Genomic DNA, 21242 nt, shown 5'->3' with positions numbered 1-21242 from the left:
AGTGCTTTTACTATTCTAGTATAGTATTTAACCTTTCGGAGAAGAGGAACAGACAAATGAATATATACATTCACACAGACCAAATTCTTCATACAATTTCACAATGTTCAGGGACCACCATTGCTACCGAGTGGTTCTTTCAGAACTCCCAAATTTTAATCTTAAAACAGAAGAAACTTAACAACAAATCTACAAAATTATAAAGCTTGTAAAGAGTTAGCAAGAAGAGGATTAAAAACTGCTTTATATTTAATTGTAAACAGGTTGTTTGAAAGGAACAGCCATATATTCAGATTAATCCGTTAAAATCCTAAAACAGTTTTTAAAAATTGAAAGCCATAATTTGGTTTCCAAAGAACCAATTAATTTATAAAATACTAACCTGCTGTGAAAACACCTCTCAAAAACCAGTAACTTGTACACATATTTTTCAAAGTAGCTACTTACTAGTTTTGTCTAGAACAAAAAAGTTTTAAAGTGTGACTCACATTTATACCTCATTTATACTTAATACTATTAATCTCATAATATAATGAAAAGGGAGAATACTGTCAAACTTCTGAAAAGTACTACATTTTCACTATCCTCCATATCTTCAAAGTTAATTCTTGTCAATACTCAAAGTACCCACACCTCAGAAACACACATTGTTTCTGGTATCATATAATTATGCATCCCAATGGTGACAGTATCAGTATATTTTTGGAACTAAAACCTTACAAAATGTACTCAATATCAATCAAAATGCTGTATAACAAGTTTCATGAGACAATTTATAAAAATAGTTCTTTCTCTTTCACCACTAATGGACATCAACGTAATTTTACCTCATAATATACATACTCAAGTGTTTTATTTTTTAAGCTACAAAAATCTAATTTAGATCCCAAACACATTCTGCACAAAAGGTCAAAGTTGGGCTAGTCTGTACTCTGAAACCAGTTATCAGTCAAATGTCCTCTTTACTCCCTCGAGTGAAATCTGAACAACATGGTACAAATAAATGCAGTCATAAACTTTACACAGCAAGAGGATCACTACGCAAACATGCTTAATTCCCGGAGTTAGGTAGACAATTAACTTCTAGAAGGAGATCTGATTACACATTATATGTTTGAGCATAATAAGAGGACATATCTATGACTATGCAGCTAATATACCAGAAGCCAGAACCTTCACTCTATATTTTACATATTCTGATCCATTATCCATATATCCCAAAAGAGTTAGCTTGCTTTTTAAAGAAAAGATCATTAGATTCATAAGCCAGCAACTCCATAAACTGACATTTTAAATTTATGATGACTATGTTGTCTTCATACTTTAGAATGTGTTCCAAAATACCTCAAATTACCAATTAGTTTCCCTTTGTTTCCATGAGGACCTCATGTCACCTGTGCTGAGAGATACATTCCAAAACTCAGTGTTACCCAGAAACTTAAAAAAAAATCTGAAAATAACACTAGCAGAAAATAACATTTCAAGGAACAATTTTAGACAAAATCTTAATAAATAAAGCAATGTTAGGAAGGCTAGAAAACATGCTCTAGAGAAACACAGAAAGCCAGAATTTTAATTTATGTGATACACTACACAATGCCATTAGTAAAACACTGAACGGGTGTTAGAAACGGTAAATTAATTTCAACAGTGATGGTGTATACGTGTTAAACTCACATATGCTGAGAATTAGAAGCATTAGAAAGGAATGTTTTTATTAAGCAAGAAAGCCATCCAATCCATTTGCTCACAGCTGACCCAACTTACTTAACATACTCAAAATCGTGAATGTACATAAGCATAGTTGTCTAAATTTTAATCTAGTTCTGAATTTAAAACAGAAGCCTATTATTTGTAAAGCTTAGACAAGGAATCAAAGATGAAACCAAATGAATATTCTAAATTTTACCTTCGTATGTAAACCGCCTACATGACTCCTAAACGTTTTTGTTTTTGTTTTTTTTTTAACATCTTTCTCTAAAATCATTTGGATTATATGAACAAAGATAATGCTCGGCCTGGTACGTCATAGTGACAGACAATGACAAATTTAAAATGAATGAATCTGGACCAAATTCTACTCATGGGAAGAAAATAAAATTATGACTACTGTAATTTTCTTCCTTTTAATTAGGACAAGTTCATAGAAACAGGCAGATGTTTGCAAAATGAGGTGTTTCTATACAAAATGGACTCAATGAGTTTTCTGTTATTTCAAAAGTACTATATTCTCAGTCCCAATAGTCTAATCGTGACTTTCTCTAAAGTAAACGTTTATCATTAGGATTTTTATAATCTAAGCACAAATATCTAAATTCTGGCTCAGACTCTCTAGATAAAAATATAAAAAGTAAAAAAGAAAACAAAAAGAAACTGCAACTTTCAGGTAAGATTTAGAAAGTGACACTTTCCCTCCGTGTATTTCTAACAATGAAGAGAAACTTTCACCTCTAGGAAAAGAAACCATTCACATTACCTGCAACAAGAAGCAAGAATGAAGAGAGTCAGCATTTCCTAAGGCCTTGAAATTAAGTTTCTTTTGCATTCATTTATAATTTTTAAAATAACAATAATAAAATTAGACCAGAGATATCCAATGCAACAAATGCCCCCAAAACGCCTTTGGGATAAATCAAACCAAAGGAACACAGAGAATGTTTCAATGTAACTTAATTCCAGGGTTAATTGAAATGAAAGCTATTTTGTGCCAGAATTAGTAGAATGATTTTACAGTGAAGGTCAAATAGGCTGAAGTGAAGATGTTCTTAACAAACAGCAAAAGATTTTTGTTTTGCTTTGAAAGAAACAGCTAATAAAAAGTTCTCCAAACTTACTGATTTTTTGTTTTCCTTTTTTTCTTTTACTGTAGCTTTATTCAGTAGGGAGTGGCAAGTTGCCTACAGGACAGAGATGAGCACAAACAAGTCACAGCACCAACTACATACAGCAACAAAAACAATGTTGGCTTGTACATAAAATTACATGATCAAATGTAACACAAATGGAATCAACAAAAAATTAGAAATCAACTGAATTTCGAGGGATGAATTTTATTTCTGGATTTTAATTTTTATCACATTTTCAAGCCAAAGCACTAAATAAACAGCGAGAAATGTTGAGACAATCATATCTACTATTTCTGGCTATAAATCACGGAAAAGTTCTCCCCAAGTAAATTTGAGGACATTTCATATTTACATTTCAGTTCATTCCTAGCTTTTGATAAATTTCATGTAAAATGTTCATTACAAGTAGATCACACACTAAAAACACTTCCATGTGTCTACATAATTTTTTCTTGATAAATACTTCTCTGTGTATCCTTCAATTGACTTAAAGTTCTTTTTTCAATAGCTGGCATTTAATTTAGACCTAATGATTTAAAAAATAAACATTAAATGACTATATATAAAGGGAAAATTCACTTCAGAGATTCTCAATTAAAAATGTGTCGCTCTTAAAATTTCACATATTTTTCTGTTGGCAGGCTACTTCCTGAAAAAGTTCTAATCAGAGGAGGTTAAAAGCTCTGCAACGTTTGGAAGAAGAATGTTATCAGCTCAACTAGAAATAAGCATTAATTAATATTAAAGTGAAGAAACTGCAGAGAAAATTATAGAATAAAACTTAGAAGCCGCTTAAAATTTTTCACATATTTGACTATCAGAATGTATCAAAAAACAAAATACCAAAAAGGAAAAACAAAACAAAACAAAAACAAAACCCACAGACATACTGGCTTCACCTCTCAGAGTTCCTTCTAAGCCAAAGAGTTCTTTTTAAATTAAGACTCCCGGTTAGATCAGACGAGGCACAACAATTTTTTAAAATATCTTTAAAACCAAATTAGATCCACCATACATGGCATTTTATTCTAGGAATTCAGTGCATTCAACACCATAACCTTAAAGTTAATTTGACATTTGTTCACCCATCCGTCCATCCATCCATCCAAGTAGTTACTGTGCGTCTAACATGCCAGATACCATTCTAGGCATCAGGAAACAGCAGTAGAACAAAAAGACACAGTCCTTCTCTCACGGAGCTCTGGTTCAAACTTTAGACTATATACAAAAGTACTAGTAACCAAATAGATCACCAAAACACAGTTTTATGTAACTTTTTTTCAATTATGATGTATAATTATCATTTACAGCCTTTAAAAAACTGGCATGGGGTGCCTGGGTGGCTCGGTTGGTTGAGCGTCCGACTTTGGTTCAGGTCATGATCTTGGGGTTCATGGGTTCGAACCCTGCATTGGGCTCTCTGCTGTCAGCACAGAGCCCGCTTTGGATCCTGTGTCCCACTCTCTCTCTCTGCCCCCTCCCCACTCACACTCTTGCTCTCTCTCAAAAATAAGTTAAAAAATTGTTGTAAACTACTTCTGTTCAGAGAAGCAGATTTACTGGGAAAAGATGACATTTACTTAGAATCATAATATTTGGCTTTCTCAGAATTCTCTCACTATAACTTAAGAGAACATCCATTCTGGGAATTATTTTCTCATTATAGGTATCCCCTGCTTTTTGAAAGTTTGCTTTCACAAAAGACTTACATTAGTACCTATTTTTGCTAACTAAAAGGAATCCAAAGAGAATTTTTGCCTTTATGAGGAAAAAAGCAAAAAATGAGTATTACGACCAGCATCTGTTTTTCAGTGAGCCATTACAGAGGAAGCTCACTCCCCAAGCAGCGAGTTGACCACCGCCAAGCTCCTTCCCCAGGCGCTACTCTCAGTATCAAGTCGCCACAGCTTTGAACTTGTCTAGGAGCATCTGTGCTTTATCTCAACTCATTTTGTGCATCCATTAGCGGGATGTGTCCTAAGGTATCAGAAAAGCCTAAGAGTTCATAAGGGTGTTATGCTTACCATAACACTGGGTGGGATTAAGCATTTCAATTGTGGTGAATGAAAAAGATACTGAGTGTGCACTCAACTTGCCTGTATCCACCATTCATATTATTTACTGACGGAGAGAAAGAATTCTGAAAGTTGCTGAAGTTACTATTGGTTCTTCCAGTAGCAAAGTGGTCTCTTTTAGTCAGCATCCAGTACTGGATGCGATGGGAAGTCTACTGCTTGGGTGGATTGATGGGTGAACAAAGCAAAGGGTTCCATTAAGTTATCTAACACTTCAGGAGACATCCATTTTTTTAGTAAGCGGAAACAGAAAGTACTGGACAATGAGGATCAAAGTGTTGCAAAAGCAGAATTGAAAGGTAGTCATGGGTGGTTTGATCGGTTTTGAGGCAAGAGCAGCTTCATAGCTTAAAGGTTACTGGAGAGAGTGTTTTGGCTGATACTAAAGCTGCCGAAAAGTTCCCAGAAGAACTGAAGAAAATAATTATAGCAGGTGGTTATTCACGTAAACAAGTGTTTAACTGCAATTTATTAGTGGAAAAAGTTGCCACACAAAACATGTATTTCAATAGAAGAAAAGCAGGCTAAAGGACGCAAGGCATCAAAGGACAGGTTTACCTTAATGCCTACTATTAACACCACTGGTGATGCTGTCCTTAGTCCTCTACTAGTATGCCATTCAGAAAATCCAAGGGCACTTAAAGGCACTGATAAGGATATGCTTCTCGTGTTTAAATCACGTCCAAGTGGTTGGAATATCCAAGTGGTTTTTTTCTGAGTGCATGAGTGGATACATTAGTCCTTTTGTTGAAAATACTGTAGAGAAAACAATCGTGATAACAGGTGTCTTCTGATGGTTGAAAACTGTGCTGCTCATCCACCCAGCATTACTGAGTATGACAGTAACACTGCGGTTGTGTTCTTCCTGTTGAATGTGACGTTGTTGGTACAACCATGTGTCCTAGGCCTAACGGGCACGATTAAAGCTTCCTATATGCAAGAACCAACAGAGAAGCCAACTCGAAAGGATTTTTACAAAGGATCTGGAAAGACTACCATTTAAAACTGGCATTCGCCAACCTTGGAGATCCTCTTGATGAGCTAAAAGTCTGGGTGAGAAATGGTGCTTAGTGGATGGTCTCCTGAAGCAGTGAACAATTTTAAAGGCTTCAAACCAACAATAAATACGGCCAAACCAACTGACTTTGGCTAAGGAGGATCAGTTTGTGGAAACTGAATATGTTGTTGAAGGTTTCGGCATTCCATGACCAAGAAGTGACAGATGAAGAGGTGATACAACTCCAAGAGGAGAGAACACCGATCGACAACGAACGCATCAGTGAACGGCCGGACAGTGCAGTTATCCAGGAACTGAACGGGAAGCACTTGAGTGAGATTTTTGCTACAACGGACAGTGCTGCAGTGATTGCAGAAAAGTATGGCTTTAATTTTCAAAGGGCACGTAGGTTTAGGGCAGGTTTGCATAACGTTTTGAGTGCCTACAAATAACTGTAGTATAGAAAAATGCAAGAGGCTGAGCAGTTGAGCATACTGTCGTATTTCAAGCCTTCCACACCAGCCACATTAGCCACGGCAGACGATGAACCTCGACATTTGACATCGAGGCAGGCAGACATAGAAGAAGGCGTAGACGTTAGTGACCTGCTCGCACTGATGGATTTAGACAATGATGAGATGTTAACAGGTGACCCTCTTCCTCTCTCTCCTATACTCCATACTCCTGTACCTCCCACGACCCCAACCTCCAGCACCCCAGCCTAACACACCACTATCACCACCTGTCAGCCCTCTGGTGTGCCGTCTTCCCAATTTTGGGAAGCCAAACTACACTGTACATACATTATTTGTACTTTATACAGGCTGTGTATTTATCATATTATTCTTGTTTTTACTATATGTTAATGTTATTTTAGCTTTTATGTGTTATTTGGTATGATTCAGTAGGCTATTTTGGGGGTCTGAGAACGCTAAAAAAATTTCCATATAAATTAATGGTAAGTACTTCTTCCCTTTATGTCACCTAGGCTTACAAAAGGTTTCACAGGAACACTCCACTTTGGGATAGCGGGGAAAACCTGTATTCCAAAACTATTAGGGGGACAAGTGGAAATAAATACATGGAAAAATGTCTTAATTATAAGTCTCACACATGTTCACAGTTGGCTATTCTTACGTAATCTGAACCCAGTTCACTAAGGAGACATACAAAATAAGAAACCTGGTTAAAGCAGGATTCAAAAAAAGCTTAACAGTCAAAAATATGAACTCAGGAAAAAAGAGGTAATGCTCAGAGAAGTTCATTAGCTATCAATATCCTCACTTTTCAAAATTTTCCAAGCAAGTCCCAAAGCAGGAGCCATGTTTACTAGAGGAAACAATCGACTACTATCCTTCCCAGCAGAACACAGAAGTACAAAGGTACCATTATGTCACTGCCAAAGTCAAGAGGGCAAGAAAAAGCCAGAGGAAAGATGAATAAGAATAAAAGGGCAAACTAAAGGGAAAACTACATTTTGTAGGAGACTCAGTGAAAGAATAACTTGAGATCAAAGCTTTTTTTTAAATTAGTAATTTTAAAATTCTGTTATCACTTATTAAAAAACAAAACCTTATTTATAAATAAAATAGCGCACTTTTGCTCTACCGTACTCTACATTCCAACAAGCTTCAACCTTATTGAAACTTACTTCAACCAGTGCGCTGACACAACATTTAAATAATATTTGTAAAGAGAATAATTTTATGTGAAATTTTAATACGAGAGTTCAGCTCTGCTATAATGCAGGATATTTAATTATGGCATGCTTTAAAAAGTACAACACATAGTATTTTAATAAGCCAGAAATGATTACTTTGCTCTTATTTCTGATTTATGTTCACTACCTCCTCTCTTCCTATGAAAGCTGGCAAGAATCTTGTCTACTTGGGTGGAATGGACAGGAGAATTTATTCCTTCATTACATATTTCCAAGTAGTTACAAAGTGCCAAGCCCTGTTCCTTTTACCTTATCAGAATCATGGCCTCAGATTGGACTCCCAAGTTTGCTGATGACACAAATTTTTTTTTTTCCTTTAGGATGCCAACCACATGAAGAATTTTACTAAAATCTAGTAAAATCATGTAATCAGGTAGTCGGTAACCATTCACTTTTAACTCAAGTCAAAGCCACTGACACTTCAGAAAACGAAATGTTCTCTGAAAACTACTAAGGCCGACCAAGAAGTTGACACATACTATTTTAAATATATGCTCACCATTTCTTGTCTGCCTAGTTTTATAAACAAGAAAAAATGAATCAGATTTGAAGAAAAACCTGAATAGTGCCCCAACTCAAGATATTGTTCACTGTATAGGGTTTCAAATTACAACTAAACTACCCTCTAGTCTCAGATTTAAGTAGCTGAAAAAATTACGTGGGGTTCTCCTAAGCCTCCTTGAGCTATTTTAAAAAGGCAGTAAGAGTAATGATAAATTAAGAAAGTTTAATGCGAGGTACACTTTATCATCTATGTATATGATGACAAGATTTTTTTTGGCTTTTTTCCACCTTTGTTGAGAAATTACTGGCATATGTCACTGTATAAGAAGTTCAAGGCTTACAGCATAATTTGCATATATTGTAAAAATAATTACCACAATAGGTTCAGATAGCATCCATCTTTTCATACAGATACAATAAAAAAAGAAAGACAAAAAGTGTGATGAGAACTCACAGGATTTACTCTCTTAACAACTTTCCTATGTGTCATAGAGCAGGGTTAGCTATAGTCATCAAGTTGTACGTTATGTCCCTAGTACTTCCTTAGTACTGGAAATTTGTACCTTTTGACTACTTTCCTCCAATTTCCTCTGCCTCCAACCTCCACCACAAGTCTGATCTCTTTTTCCATGAGTTTAGCTGTGTTGTTTTTTTTTTCATGGTTCCACATATAGGTGAGATCATACAGTATATTTGTCTCTCACTTATTTCACTTAGCATAATGCCTTCAAGGGCCGTGTATATGGTCACGAATGCCAAGATTTCCTCATTTTGTATGGCTCAATAATATTCCATTTTGTACATACCCACAATTCTTTTAAACCATTCATCTGTTGATGGATCTTTGTTTCCATGCCTTGGCTACTATAAATAATGCTATGAACATGGGGGTGCAGATACCTTTTCAAGTTAGTGTTTTGTTTCCTTTGGATATAGTCCCAGAAGTGGAATTGCTAGATGATGTGGCAGTTCTATGTTTAATTTTTTGAGGATTTTCCATACTGTTTTCCACAGTAGCTATACAATTTACAAATGCACCAACAGTGCACAGGGTTCCCTTTTTTCTCCATCCATGCCAGCATTTGTTATCTCTAGTCTTTTTGATGATGGCCACTCTAACAGGCATGGGTTGATACCTCATTGTGGTTTTTTTAACAGGCATTTCCCTAATGACTAGTGATGCTGAACATCTTTCCATATACTTTTTGGCCTTTCATGTAACTTCTTTAGAGAAATATCTATATGTCTATTCCAAGTTATCTACTAATCATTTTTAAATTTGCTTTTTTTTTTTTTTTGCTATTGAAAACTGTGTAAGTTCTTTATATATTTTAATATTAACTCATTATATACATGGTTTGCAAATATTTTTTTCTCCACTCCATAGTTGTCTTTTCATTTTATGGACGGTTTATTTTGCTGTGCAGAAACTTTCTAGTTTGATGTAGTCCCACTTGTTTATTTTTGAGTTTGCTGTGCTTTAGGTGTCATATCCAAAAAATATTACCAAGACCCATGCCAAGAACCTTTATTCCTATGTTTTCTTCTAGCAGTTTCATGGTTTTAAGTCTTACATTTAAATCTTTAATCCATTTCAAGTTAATTTGTCAGGGACTTAAGATATGATTCCAATTTCATTCTTTTACATGTGAATATTTGGTTATCCCAGCACCATTTATTGAAAAGACTGTCTTTTCTCCACTGAATATTCTTAGCTCCCCTGTCATAATTAGTTGACTCTATATGCTTGGGTTTATTTCTGGGCTCTTGATTCTGTTCCACTGGTCAGTCCATCTGTTTTTATGCAGTACCTACTATTTTGATGATTATAGCTTTAAATTAGAAAATGTGATGCTTCCTTTGTTCTTTTTTGGGGGGGAGGTAGGGTGTTTTGTGTTTCCATAAGAGCTTTTTTTTCTATTTCTATAAAAATGTCACTGAAAACTTGATAGAGATTGCACTGAATCTACAGATGGCTTTTGGTACTATTCATATCTAAACTATTAATTCTTCCAATCCATGAACACAAGATACCTTCCCATTTATCTGTATCTTCAATCTGTTTTCATCAATGGCTTATAGTTTCCAGAATAGAGATCTTTCACATTCTTAAATTTATTCCTAAGTATTTTATTGTTTTGATGCCATCGTAAATAGGATCTATTTTTTTTCCCATAAATTTGTTAGTGTATAGAAATGCTACTGATTTTTGTATGTTAATTATGTGTACTGCAACTTTACTTAGTTCACTGATTAGCTCTGTTTTTTGGTTGTATTTGGGACTTCCTATATATAAAATATCATCTGCAAGTAGAAACGATTTTACTTCTTCCTTTCCAATTCTGAGGCTTTTAATTTTTCTTGCCTGATTGCTCTAGCTAGCACTGCTAGTACTATGTTGAATAGGAGTGGTAAGAGTGGATACCCCTGTCTTGTTCCTCATCTTAGAAGAAATGCTTTCAACCCTTCACCACTGAATATGTTAGCTGTGTGGTTGTCATTTATGGCCTTTATTATGTTGATATACATTCCTTCTATGCCTAACTTATTAAGAGTTTTTATCATGAATGGATGTGGAATTTTGTCAAATCCTTTTTCTGCATTTATTGAGATGATCATATGATTCTTTTCTTCCACTGAATTAACGTAATGCATCACACTGATTGATTTGCAGATGCTGAACCATCCTTGCACCGAAGGATAAATCCCACATCATCATGGTGCGAACATTTTAATATGCTGAATTGTTTGCTAGTAATTTACTGAGAATTTCTGTATCTATACTCATCAATGATATTTACCTATAGTTTTCTTTTCTAGCAGTGTCCTTTTCTGGTTTTGGTACCAGGGTAATGCCTCACAAAATGAGTCTGGAGTGCTCTCTTTTCAATTTTTGCTAAGAGTTTGAGAAGGACTGGTTGTTAATTCTTCTGTAAACGTCTAGTAAAATTCACCAGGGAAGCCAACTGGTCCTGGGCTTTTCTTTGTTGGGAGAATTTGGGAATTCTATTCAGAGTTTCTATTTCTTCCTAATTCAGTCTTGATAAGTTGTATGTTTCTAAGACTCTTTCCATTTCTTCTAGGTTGTCCAGCTTGTTGTCTAGTTTGTTCACAGTAGTCTCTTATGACCCTTTGAATTTCTGTGGTATCGGTTGTGAGGTCTCCTTTTTCATTTAGAATTTCTTCATTTGGTCCTTCCTCTCTTCTCCTTGCTTAGTCTAGCTAAAGGTTTGTCAATTTTGTTTATCTTTTCAAAGAACCAACTCTTAGTCTGGCTCTTCTTTTCTGAGGTTTTTCTATATTTATTTCTACTTCACTTATTTCTGCTACAATCTTTATTTCCTTTCTTCTGCTAACTTGGAGCTCAGTTTATTCTTTTTCTAATTCCTTAAGAGAAAGAGTTAGGTTGCTTATTTGGGATCTTTCCTGCTTCTTAACATAGGTGTTTACTGTTATGAACTTCCCTCTTAGAACTGCTTTTGCTACATCGCACATGTTCTGGTATGTTGTGTTTCCATTTTCATTTATCTCAAGAAACTTTTTTATTTCTCCTTTAATTTCTTTTTTTTTAACCATTAATTGTTCAGGGTAGTGTTTAATTTCCATGGGTTCACTCATTTTCCAGCTTTCCTCATGTAATTGATTTCTAACTTCATGCCATTGTGGTCAGAGAAGATACTTGGTATGATTTTAATCTTCTTGAATCTGCTAAGACTTGTTGTGTGACCTAACATATGGTCTATCCTAGAAAATGTTCCATGTGTGTTTTGGAAGAATGTATATTCTGCTGTTGTTGGATAGCATGTTCCATATATGTCTGTTAGGTGCATTTGGGATTTAAGTGTTGTTCGAATCTGCTGTTTCCTTATTGTCTGTCTGGATGACCTATCCATTGTTGAGAGTAGGGTATTAAAGTCCCCAACAATTACTTTATTACTATTTATTTCTCCTTTTAGGTCTGTTAGCTTTTGCTTTATACATTTAGGTTCTCCAATGCTGGGCACATAAGTATTTATAACTATTGTATCTTCTTAATGTATAGACCCCTTTTTATCATTATATATTGACTTTTGTTTCTTTTTGCCATTTTTAGTTTAAAGTCTATTTGGTCCGAAATAAGTATAGCTACTCCTGTTTTTTTTTTGTTTTTTTTTTCTGGTTACCATTTGTTTGAAATGACTTTTTCCATCCCTTCACTCTCCGTCTACGTGTGTCTTTAAGGCTAACACGAGCATCTTGTAGGCAACATATTGTAGGATCTTGTTTTTTTTAATCCATTTAGCCACTCTATGCCTTTCAATTGGGAAAACTTAATCCACTTATATTTAAAGTAATTATTGATAGGAAAGGACTACTGCCATTTTGTTAACTGTTATAAGTTTTCTTTTAGTGATACAGCAAAAACATCTTTATAAATAGCAATGGGGGAATAATTCACACAGAGCAGCCTGAAACAGCTTTTTAAAATGGTGATTTCACTGATCTTGCTAATGTCTCTAAGCAACTGAAGCCCTGTGCTAAAAAACAAATGGCTGGGGATGACTCTGCAAAGAAAAAGACATAAAGACATGGGTTTTGGTAAATGTGTAAATTCTTTCCCCTATACCCACCCCTGTCCCAAACTCCAGACCCACTGATTTTTCTTCCAGAATCATAGTTTGAACAGACTAACACAGATTTGCACTAATTTCCCCTGGAATTATTATATCGTCCCTGAACCTGCATATGCAATTCAAAAGCACAGTGAAAGCCATAAAAAGAACACAGACCTAATTTCCTCAACAAGTAGGGAATGACTGCAGACATCTGAACTCAGAAGCATCACTTGCAGTGCTAGTGCTAGAAAGTCTAATAATTTGATCTGAATGTTGGTGCAATCTATTTTAGAAGTAGTGTTCTATGTAAAATAATCAGATTAACTAGTTCTAGGAAAAACTGACACAAACATATTTTAAGAAATCAAAATTATGGATCAAGCATTTCAACAGTACAAAAAGCAAGGAGCAGACGTGCCTCACATTCAAAGGCCTTATGAGTAATTCAGGCAAAAGATAACCAAGAAAATTCCATAATATATCTCATTTCAACCATATCTGTTATATCCAAGAGATTCTGTGCATTTTAAACTTGCTCCCAATGTGAGGAAACTTATTTTTAGTACCCCCTTAAAATACTTCAAACTGTCTCCTAAGCAATATTTAAGTTTTTTTCAAAGCCAATTCCGACAAGGCTTAGTGTATTACTCATCCAAACTGACTCAGTATTTTCAACCACCCACTATCAGCAGCTAAATTCCTCTTTAGTAAAGCATTCTTTTCACTTCAGCTTTGGCTTAATAATGGTACTCTCTAACCTTAAGCATACCTGGTATAAACAGTGGCACACACTTCGAAGCTGAGGGGGGAATTCTGAGGAGGAACTGATGATGGCATGGAAGAACTTTTCAGTCATCTGCAGAAGGTTCCGTTGGTTTTCCTCAAGGCTCTCTGATTGTTCTAACCTATAAGGGGGGGGGGGGGGGTTTAAAATCCATTTAAAATAAACAAACGAAACTGCCCTTTAAAAGAGACTTTCAGCCAAATGCATTGTTTGAACTTTGCTGGGATCTTGATTTGAATAAAAAAACTATAAAAAGATAATTTTGACAACTGTGTATAAGAATTCTTATCCCCTTATATTCTCACAGATTTAATATATACTCTGCTCAGTGCCATCCTCTCCATTCTGGATATGTCTGCCTGCAGACAAGATATATTCTGGTTTGCTCTCCACTTCTGTGGTAAAAAGCTTCCCTGTGAGACATGTCTGTAGTTATCCAGCTATGCAAGGGATGAGGTAGATGAGTCTAATTCAAGGTGAAATATCAGCAAGCCTATTCACCCACAGGATCAAAAGCCACACACTCTAAACATTTTTATCAAAAATAAAGGTGATGACTGATTCCTGAGTGCTTCCTTCGCAGCCCTCCTCCTTCCATTCTTTTGGTTTTAAAAGTTGGGCAGGGAAGGGACGTCTGGGTGGCTCAGTCAGTTAAGCGTCCAACTTCAGCTCAGATCATGATTTCGTAGTTTGTTGAGTTCAAGCCCCGTGTCGGGTTTTGTGCTGACAGATCAGAGCCTGGAGACTGCTTCCAATTCTGTGTCTCCTCTCTCTCTCTGCCCTTTCCCCACTCACACTCTGTCTCTGTCTCTCTCTGTCTCTCGCAAAAATAAAGAAACCTTAAAAAAATTAAAAATTTGGGCTGGGTAGAGGGATATCATTTATCAGGCATCTCCAACCCCAACAAACCATGTGTCAAGCCACTTTAAAAAATATACAACATGTGCATGTTGGAGCTAATGTACAGAAAACACATGAAAGAATGACAGGTGATAATGAGCTGTAGTTAGAAAACTCTGTACTTTATCTTGTAGTCAATAGGGAACAGTTAATGTTCTAAGAAAGAAAGTAACAAAAAGATTTAGGTTTCATAAAATTCCTACAGCAAATAACCTGAAAAAGGAAAAAGACAACGTTGAGAAATTACAGCAAAAGTCAATAGGATCACCATCTACAACTCTACCAAAAAGAATAAAATACCTAGGAGAATAGTTAACCAGAGAGATGAAAGACCTATACTCTGAAAATCATAAGACACTGATGAAAGAAACTGAAGACAACACAAACTAAAGGAAAGATATACCATGCTCCTGGATTGGAAGAATTAACATTATTAAAATGTGTATACTACCCAGAACAATCTACAGATTCAGTGCAATCTCCATCAAAATACCAATAGTTTTTCACTGAACTGGAACAAATAATCCTAAAAATCTGTATGGAACCACAGAAGACTTCAGGGACAAAGCAATCTTGAGAACGAAGAAAAAGCTAGAGGTATCACAATCCCAGATGTCAACATATACTACAAAGCTATAGTAATCAAATCAGTATAGTACTGACACAAAAACAGACACATAGATCAATGGCACAAAAGAGAGTCCAGAAATAAACCCATGCCTACATTGCCAATTAATCTATGACAAAGTAGGCAAGAATAGAAAACGAGGAAACGACAGTCTTTTCAATAAATGGTGTTCAGAAACCGGACAGCTATGTGCAAAAGAATGAAACTGGCCCACTTTCTTATAGCATACATAAAAACAAACTCCAAATGGATTAAACACCTAAATATGAGACCTGAAATCATAAAATTCCTATAGAAAATATAGGTAGTAATCTTTCAGACGTCACCCATAACAACACATTTGTGAATATGTCTCCTCAGGCAAGGGAAACAAAAGCAAAAATAAACTACTGGGACTACACCAAAATAAAAAGCTTTTACACAGCAGGGAAACCATCAGTAAAATAGCAACCTACTAAATGAGAGAAGATATTCACAAACGATGTATCTGATAAGGGGTGAATATCCAAAATATTTAAGGAACTCACACAACTCAACACCCAAAAAAATCCAAATAATCTGATTCAAAAATTGGCAGAGGACCTGAATAGGCATTTTTCTGAAGAACACATAAAGGTGGCCAAGAGACACATGAAAAAACGTGCAGCGTCACTAATCATCAGCTAAATGCAAATCAAAACCACAATGTGGTGTCACCTCACACCAGTCAGAATGGCTAGTATCAAAACAAAAACAAAAACAAAAACAAGTACTGATGAGGACGTGGAGAAAAGGAAACCCTTGTGCACTGTTGGTAGGCGCACCTATTGATGGAAAACAGTATGGAAGTTCCTCAAAAAATTCAAAATAGAAATACCATATGATCCAATAATTCCACTACTTGGTATTTACCCAAAGAAAGTTAAAACACTAATTTGAAAAGATACATGCACCCCTATGTTTACTGCAGCATTATTTACAACAGCCAAGATACGGAAGCAACTCAAGTGTCCATCAATAGATGAACAAAGAAAGATGATGTGTCCCCCCCCACACACACACTTATTACTCCAGCACACACACAAAAAAAACAAAACAAAAACTCTTGCTGTTTGTGACATGAATGGAACTGGATATTATGCTAAGTGAAATAAGTCAGACAAAGGCAAATACTGTATGATTTCACTTATATGTGGAATCTAAAAAACAAAACAAATGAACAAGAAAACCACTTTTAAGTACACAGAACAAACTGGTGGTTGCCAGAGGACATGGGTGATACAGGTGAAGGCGATTCAAAGGCAGAAACTTCCAGTTATAAAATCAATAAGTCATGGAGATGAAAATGAAAAGTACAACATTGGGGACATATGGTCAATAATGTTGTAAGAACGCTGTATGGTGACAGATGGTGACTATACTTGTCATGATGAGCACTGAGTAATACACAGAATTGTCAAACCAAAATACTGGATACTTGAAACGAATACAACATTTTATGTCAATTCTATTTCAATAATAACTTTTTTTTAATTGGTTGGAAAAAAAGGATAGATATGGTATTGGCTAAATCATGATATAGCCAATCTATCAAATTATTATATGGCAGGTAAAAACAATGAGGTTAATCTTTCTATACTGACACAGAAAGACTGAAGACAGAGCCAAGTTAAAAAAATTAAGTTGCAAAACCACGTGTACAACATGTTTCCATTTATATTAAGCACTCACTGTTAGCCACACAGTTTCTACAACTTGATTTATGTACATGCAAATGCACTAAAAAAAAAAAAAAACACCAAAGAACAGACTAAACTAGTAACAGTCTCTGTCTCTATACATGGCAGCCAAAGATACCTGTAAATTTTTTTTAAGAAAAATGTATTTGTGTGTAACTTTTATAATTAAAGACTCATTTTAAGAATCAGAGGGAGTTGGCACAAAAACAGACACATAGACCAATGGAGTAGAATAGAAACCCCAGAACTAGACCCACAAACGTATGGCCAACTCATCTTTGACAAAGCAGGAAAGAACATCCAATGGAAAAAAGACAGTCTCTTTAACAAATGGTGCTGGGAGAACTGGACAGTAACATGCAGAAGGTTGAAACTAGACCACTTTCTCACACCATTCACAAAAATAAACTTAAAATGGATAAAGGACCTGAATGTGAGACAGGAAACCATCAAAACCTTAAAGGAGAAAGCAGGAAAAGACCTCTCTGACCTCAGCCATAGCAATCTCTTACTCGACACATCCCCAAAGGCAAGGGAATTAAAAGCAAAAGTGAATTACTGGGACCTTATGAAGCTAAAAAGCTTCTGCACAGCAAAGGAAACAACCAACAAAACTAAAAGGCAACCAACGGAATGGGAAAAGATATTTGCAAATGACGTATCGGACAAAGGGCTAGTATCCAAAATCTATAAAGAGCTCACCAAACTCCACACCTGAGTAACAAATAACCCAGTGAAGAAATGGGCAGAAATCATGAATAGACACTTCTCTAAAGAAGACATCCGGATGGCCAACAGGCACATGAAAAGATGTTCAACGTCGCTCCTCATCAGGGAAATACAAATCAAAACGACACTCAGATATCACCTCACGCCAGTCAGAGTGGCCAAAATGAACAACTCAGGAGACTATAGATGCTGGAGAGGATGTGGAGAAACGGGAACCCTCTTGCACTGTTGGTGGGAATGCAAATTGGTGCAGCTGCTCTGGAAAGCAGTGTGGAGGTTCCTCAGAAAAGTAAAAATAGACCTACCCTATGACCCAGCAATAGCACTGCTAGGAATTTACCCAAGGGATACAGGAGTACTGATGCATAGGGGCACTTGTACCCCAATGTTTATAGCAGCACTCTCAACAATAGCCAAATTATGGAAAGAGCCTAAATGTCCATCAACTGATGAATGGAGAAAGAAATTGTGGTTTATATACACAATGGAATACTACGTGGCAATGAGAAAAAAATGAAATATGGCCTTTTGTAGCAACGTGGATGGAACTGGAGAGTGTGATGCTAAGTGAAATAAGCCATACAGAGAAAGACAGATACCATATGGTTTCACTCTTATGTGGATCCTGAGAAACTTAACAGAAACCCATGGGGGAGGGGAAGGAAAAAAAAAAAAAAAAAAGAGGTTAGAGTGGGAGAGAGCCAAAGCATAAGAGACTGTTAAAAACTGAGAACAAACTGAGAGTTGTTGGGGGTTGGGAGGGAGGGGAGGGTGGGTGATGGGTATTGAGGAGGGCACCTTTTGGGATGAGCACTGGGTGTTGTATGGAAACCAATTTGACAATAAATTTCATATATTAAAAAAAAAAAACTGAGAACAAACTGAGGGTTGATGGGGGGTGGGAGGGAGGGGAGGGTGGGCGATGGGTATTGAGGAGGGCACCTTTTGGGATGAGCACTGGGTGTTGTATGGAAACCAATTTGACAATAAATTTCATATATTAAATAAATAAAAAAAAAAGAAAAAGAAAAGAAAAATAAAACAAACAAACAAAAAAAAGATCCCACTGCAGTAGGGCAAGCATTTCTAGCACAGCTTTGATACTAACATTAAGAGCAAGGACCTTGAGAATTAGAAAGATTTGGTTTTGAAAGCTCGCTGTCACTTAATCACCTTGCCATCCTGAGTAAATTAATCTCTGAGCCTCAATTTTCATATATATGATGAATAAAAAGGCATGATGTTTGTAAAGCAAAAAAAAAAAAAAAAGAATCAGAGGGAGAAACCCTCTGAGGGTCTGGTCCCACACGGTGGCAGTGAAAAAGTCGAGAAAAGTTGCAGATGAGAGGATGACAAACCTGGTAGGATCCACTTCAAAGCTAACATGTTGCCAGTCAGAGGATGTGATCACGATTCGTAATAACGGATCCAGGAGTTTTTGTAGGTAGGTAGCACCATATACCTAAAGAAATACACAGGTAGGAATTTATTGCGCCTTCTCCAAATATCTTGCGTTAAAGACATTCTGCTCTGTACGTTCTGCACATAATCAATTTGCCATACCTTGGCACACACACAAAAGAATAAATGGATATAAACCTTGAAACAGAAGGTCATTATTTTACTGGCTAAGCTGTTTCCTCGGAAAAGAGTCTGCATGGAGTCTGCCAATTCTACTTCCTTAGAAAACATGTTCCAGAGCAGTTGGTAGAGCAAATGCCGAGAATCAAACAGAGTCACTAGAACTCGAGCTAGTTCATCCTGAGAACAAAACAAAATTGAGTTAGCATGAATAATCCCATTTGTCTTTAGCAGGAAACTGAAAGGTAAATCCAAAACTGTCAACCACCTGCTAAATCCAGTTAAGTGGTGACTAATTAATTTCTCCCTGAGATCTATCTGTGTCCATTTGTCTACGATGACTATTTCTTTATGCCTATAGCAGATGTGAATTCTTTTTTTTTTTAAAGCAGTTTGTTTATTTACTTATTTAAGCAATCTCTCCATCCAGCGTGGGGCTCAAACTCACAACCCCAAGATCAAGAGTCACACACTCTTCCGACTGAGCCAACCAGGTGCCCCAGCGGCTGTTAATTTTACGAATTAACTGATGAAAATTAAGAGAGGCCTAGGTTTTACCAGGCCTAGACAGAAAAAAAGCCAAGATTCAGTTCAAATCACATGACAAAATTAAAGAGAGTAGAAATAGAACATGATGGCAAAGAGTTTAGTTTGATATGCCCAAATCATTTTCGTAGAAAACCAGTGAGCAGGAATGAGACTTTGGTGACCACAAGAGCTCTACTCTCGGCTCACATGGTCAGGGAAACTCAGTATACACTGAACATGGGCTCAGCAGAGAGACAACAAAAATGGAAAGATTATAGGATTTGCAGAAAGTAAGGGAAAAGATGTGGGCTGTGTATTCAGAACAAAGAGATTAGCAAGATTTATGTATAAAGCGAAGGTGGACAGCTAATTCCCACATACTTCCTGAATGGTTACCCTCATAATTCCCCGTGGTATTTTTTGGTACACTCCAGGAAAACGATGTGATAGTAAAACCACTGTTTAACCACACAGTGCGGCGAGGAGATTTACATAGACTAAGGGTAGCCATAAAATGATGCCCCATCCTTCAAGCAGTGACAGCAAAGGCCAGGATCATGGCCCATAGCTCTTCTAATGCCTTTACCTGGTCAAATCTGGTATCTGAGTAAAGCAAAAAATTTGACAATCCTAACCACACAATCCAGAAGCCAAAGAAGACCCAGATATTCTGTTCTACTCCCTATGGTGACATTCCACATATGTGACTAGATATAGATATAAAAATTCTTTCCTCCATTTTATTATTTTTTTATTTATTTTGAGAGAGAAAGAGAGAAGTGCACACACACAGGGGAGGGGCAGAGAAATGGGGAGGGAGAGAACCCCAAGCCGGTTCTGTGCTGACGTGGGGCTCAATCCCACAAACGGTAAGATCATGACTTGAGCTAAAATCAAGAGTTAGACACTTAACCAACTGAGCCACTCAGGCACCCCTCTCCTCCATTTTAAAGTCAAGTATAATTATGAGAGACAATTCAGCCACAAAATCTGTTTTTGGAGTACTGTGCTCATTTTTTTTCCATCTAATCCCTTCCCTGCAAAATTCTGAAAACACTAAGCAACAGAATTTGAAATCTACAAAAGAGATTTTTTTCTTTTTTTTTTTTTTAAGCTTTAAAAGGTTTTTTAAGAAGTTGGCCATGTAAGAGATCAGGGAAGAAGCATTCCAGGTGGTGGCGGCAGTGGTGGCAGTAAGGGTACTCTCGAAGGTGGAAATAGCCTAACATCTTTAAGTCTGGTGAACAAGAAGGAACGTGGCAGGAGATGAGGTCAGAGGTGAGGCAGAGCCCAGGTTGGGTCGAGACTTGTAGGCCAGAGTAAGGAGTTTAAACTTTACTGAAGCATGAGGAACAAGATCCTACAGCCTTTTTAAGCAGAAAAAAATCTACAGGCAATGACAGATTACCTGATTTGTTGTAATTTACTAAACTGAAATCGTTTTTGGTACACTATAAATGGAATCGATTTTTAGCACGGAAAAGGACAACCCTTCTCAAATTTTTAGCGTGTATTGTTAAAAATAGTATGGTATAGAATATAGAATAGTATGGTATAGAAAATTTTTTAGTAAAAGAGACCCAGGGGCGCCTGGGTGGCTCAGTCAGCTGAGTGTCTGACTCTTGATTTCAGCTCAC

The 21242-nt window shown here is 36.4% G+C and overlaps 1 protein-coding gene across 9 annotated transcripts in view; it reads right to left on the bottom strand.

Annotated features, from left to right (window-relative positions):
• NF1 (neurofibromin 1) overlaps positions 1-21242 on the bottom strand; it is a 317585-nt gene that overhangs the window by 106475 nt on the left and 189868 nt on the right. For 7 of the 9 annotated variants that reach the window (XR_006196423.1, XM_042915411.1, XM_042915410.1 and 4 more), the window contains 4 exons: positions 19096-19257; positions 18855-18958; positions 13507-13642; positions 2835-2897 (listed from right to left, as the gene is read on the bottom strand). Coding sequence is in view for 8 of the 9 variants with exons in the window: in XM_042915411.1 (XP_042771345.1) it covers positions 2835-2897; positions 13507-13642; positions 18855-18958; positions 19096-19257 (465 nt within the window). In the remaining variant the exon portion in view is untranslated. Of the gene's footprint in view, positions 1-2834; positions 2898-12284; positions 12687-13506; positions 13643-18854; positions 18959-19095; positions 19258-21242 lie in introns of those variants that run through there. The other 2 variants (XM_042915412.1, XM_042915406.1) reach the window with 2 other exon arrangements.

The sequence above is a fragment of the Panthera leo genome, chromosome E1 (genome assembly GCF_018350215.1).
Source record: "Panthera leo isolate Ple1 chromosome E1, P.leo_Ple1_pat1.1, whole genome shotgun sequence".
Classification (NCBI taxonomy): domain Eukaryota; kingdom Metazoa; phylum Chordata; class Mammalia; order Carnivora; family Felidae; genus Panthera; species Panthera leo.
This window is presented reverse-complemented; position numbering and strand designations above follow the sequence as displayed.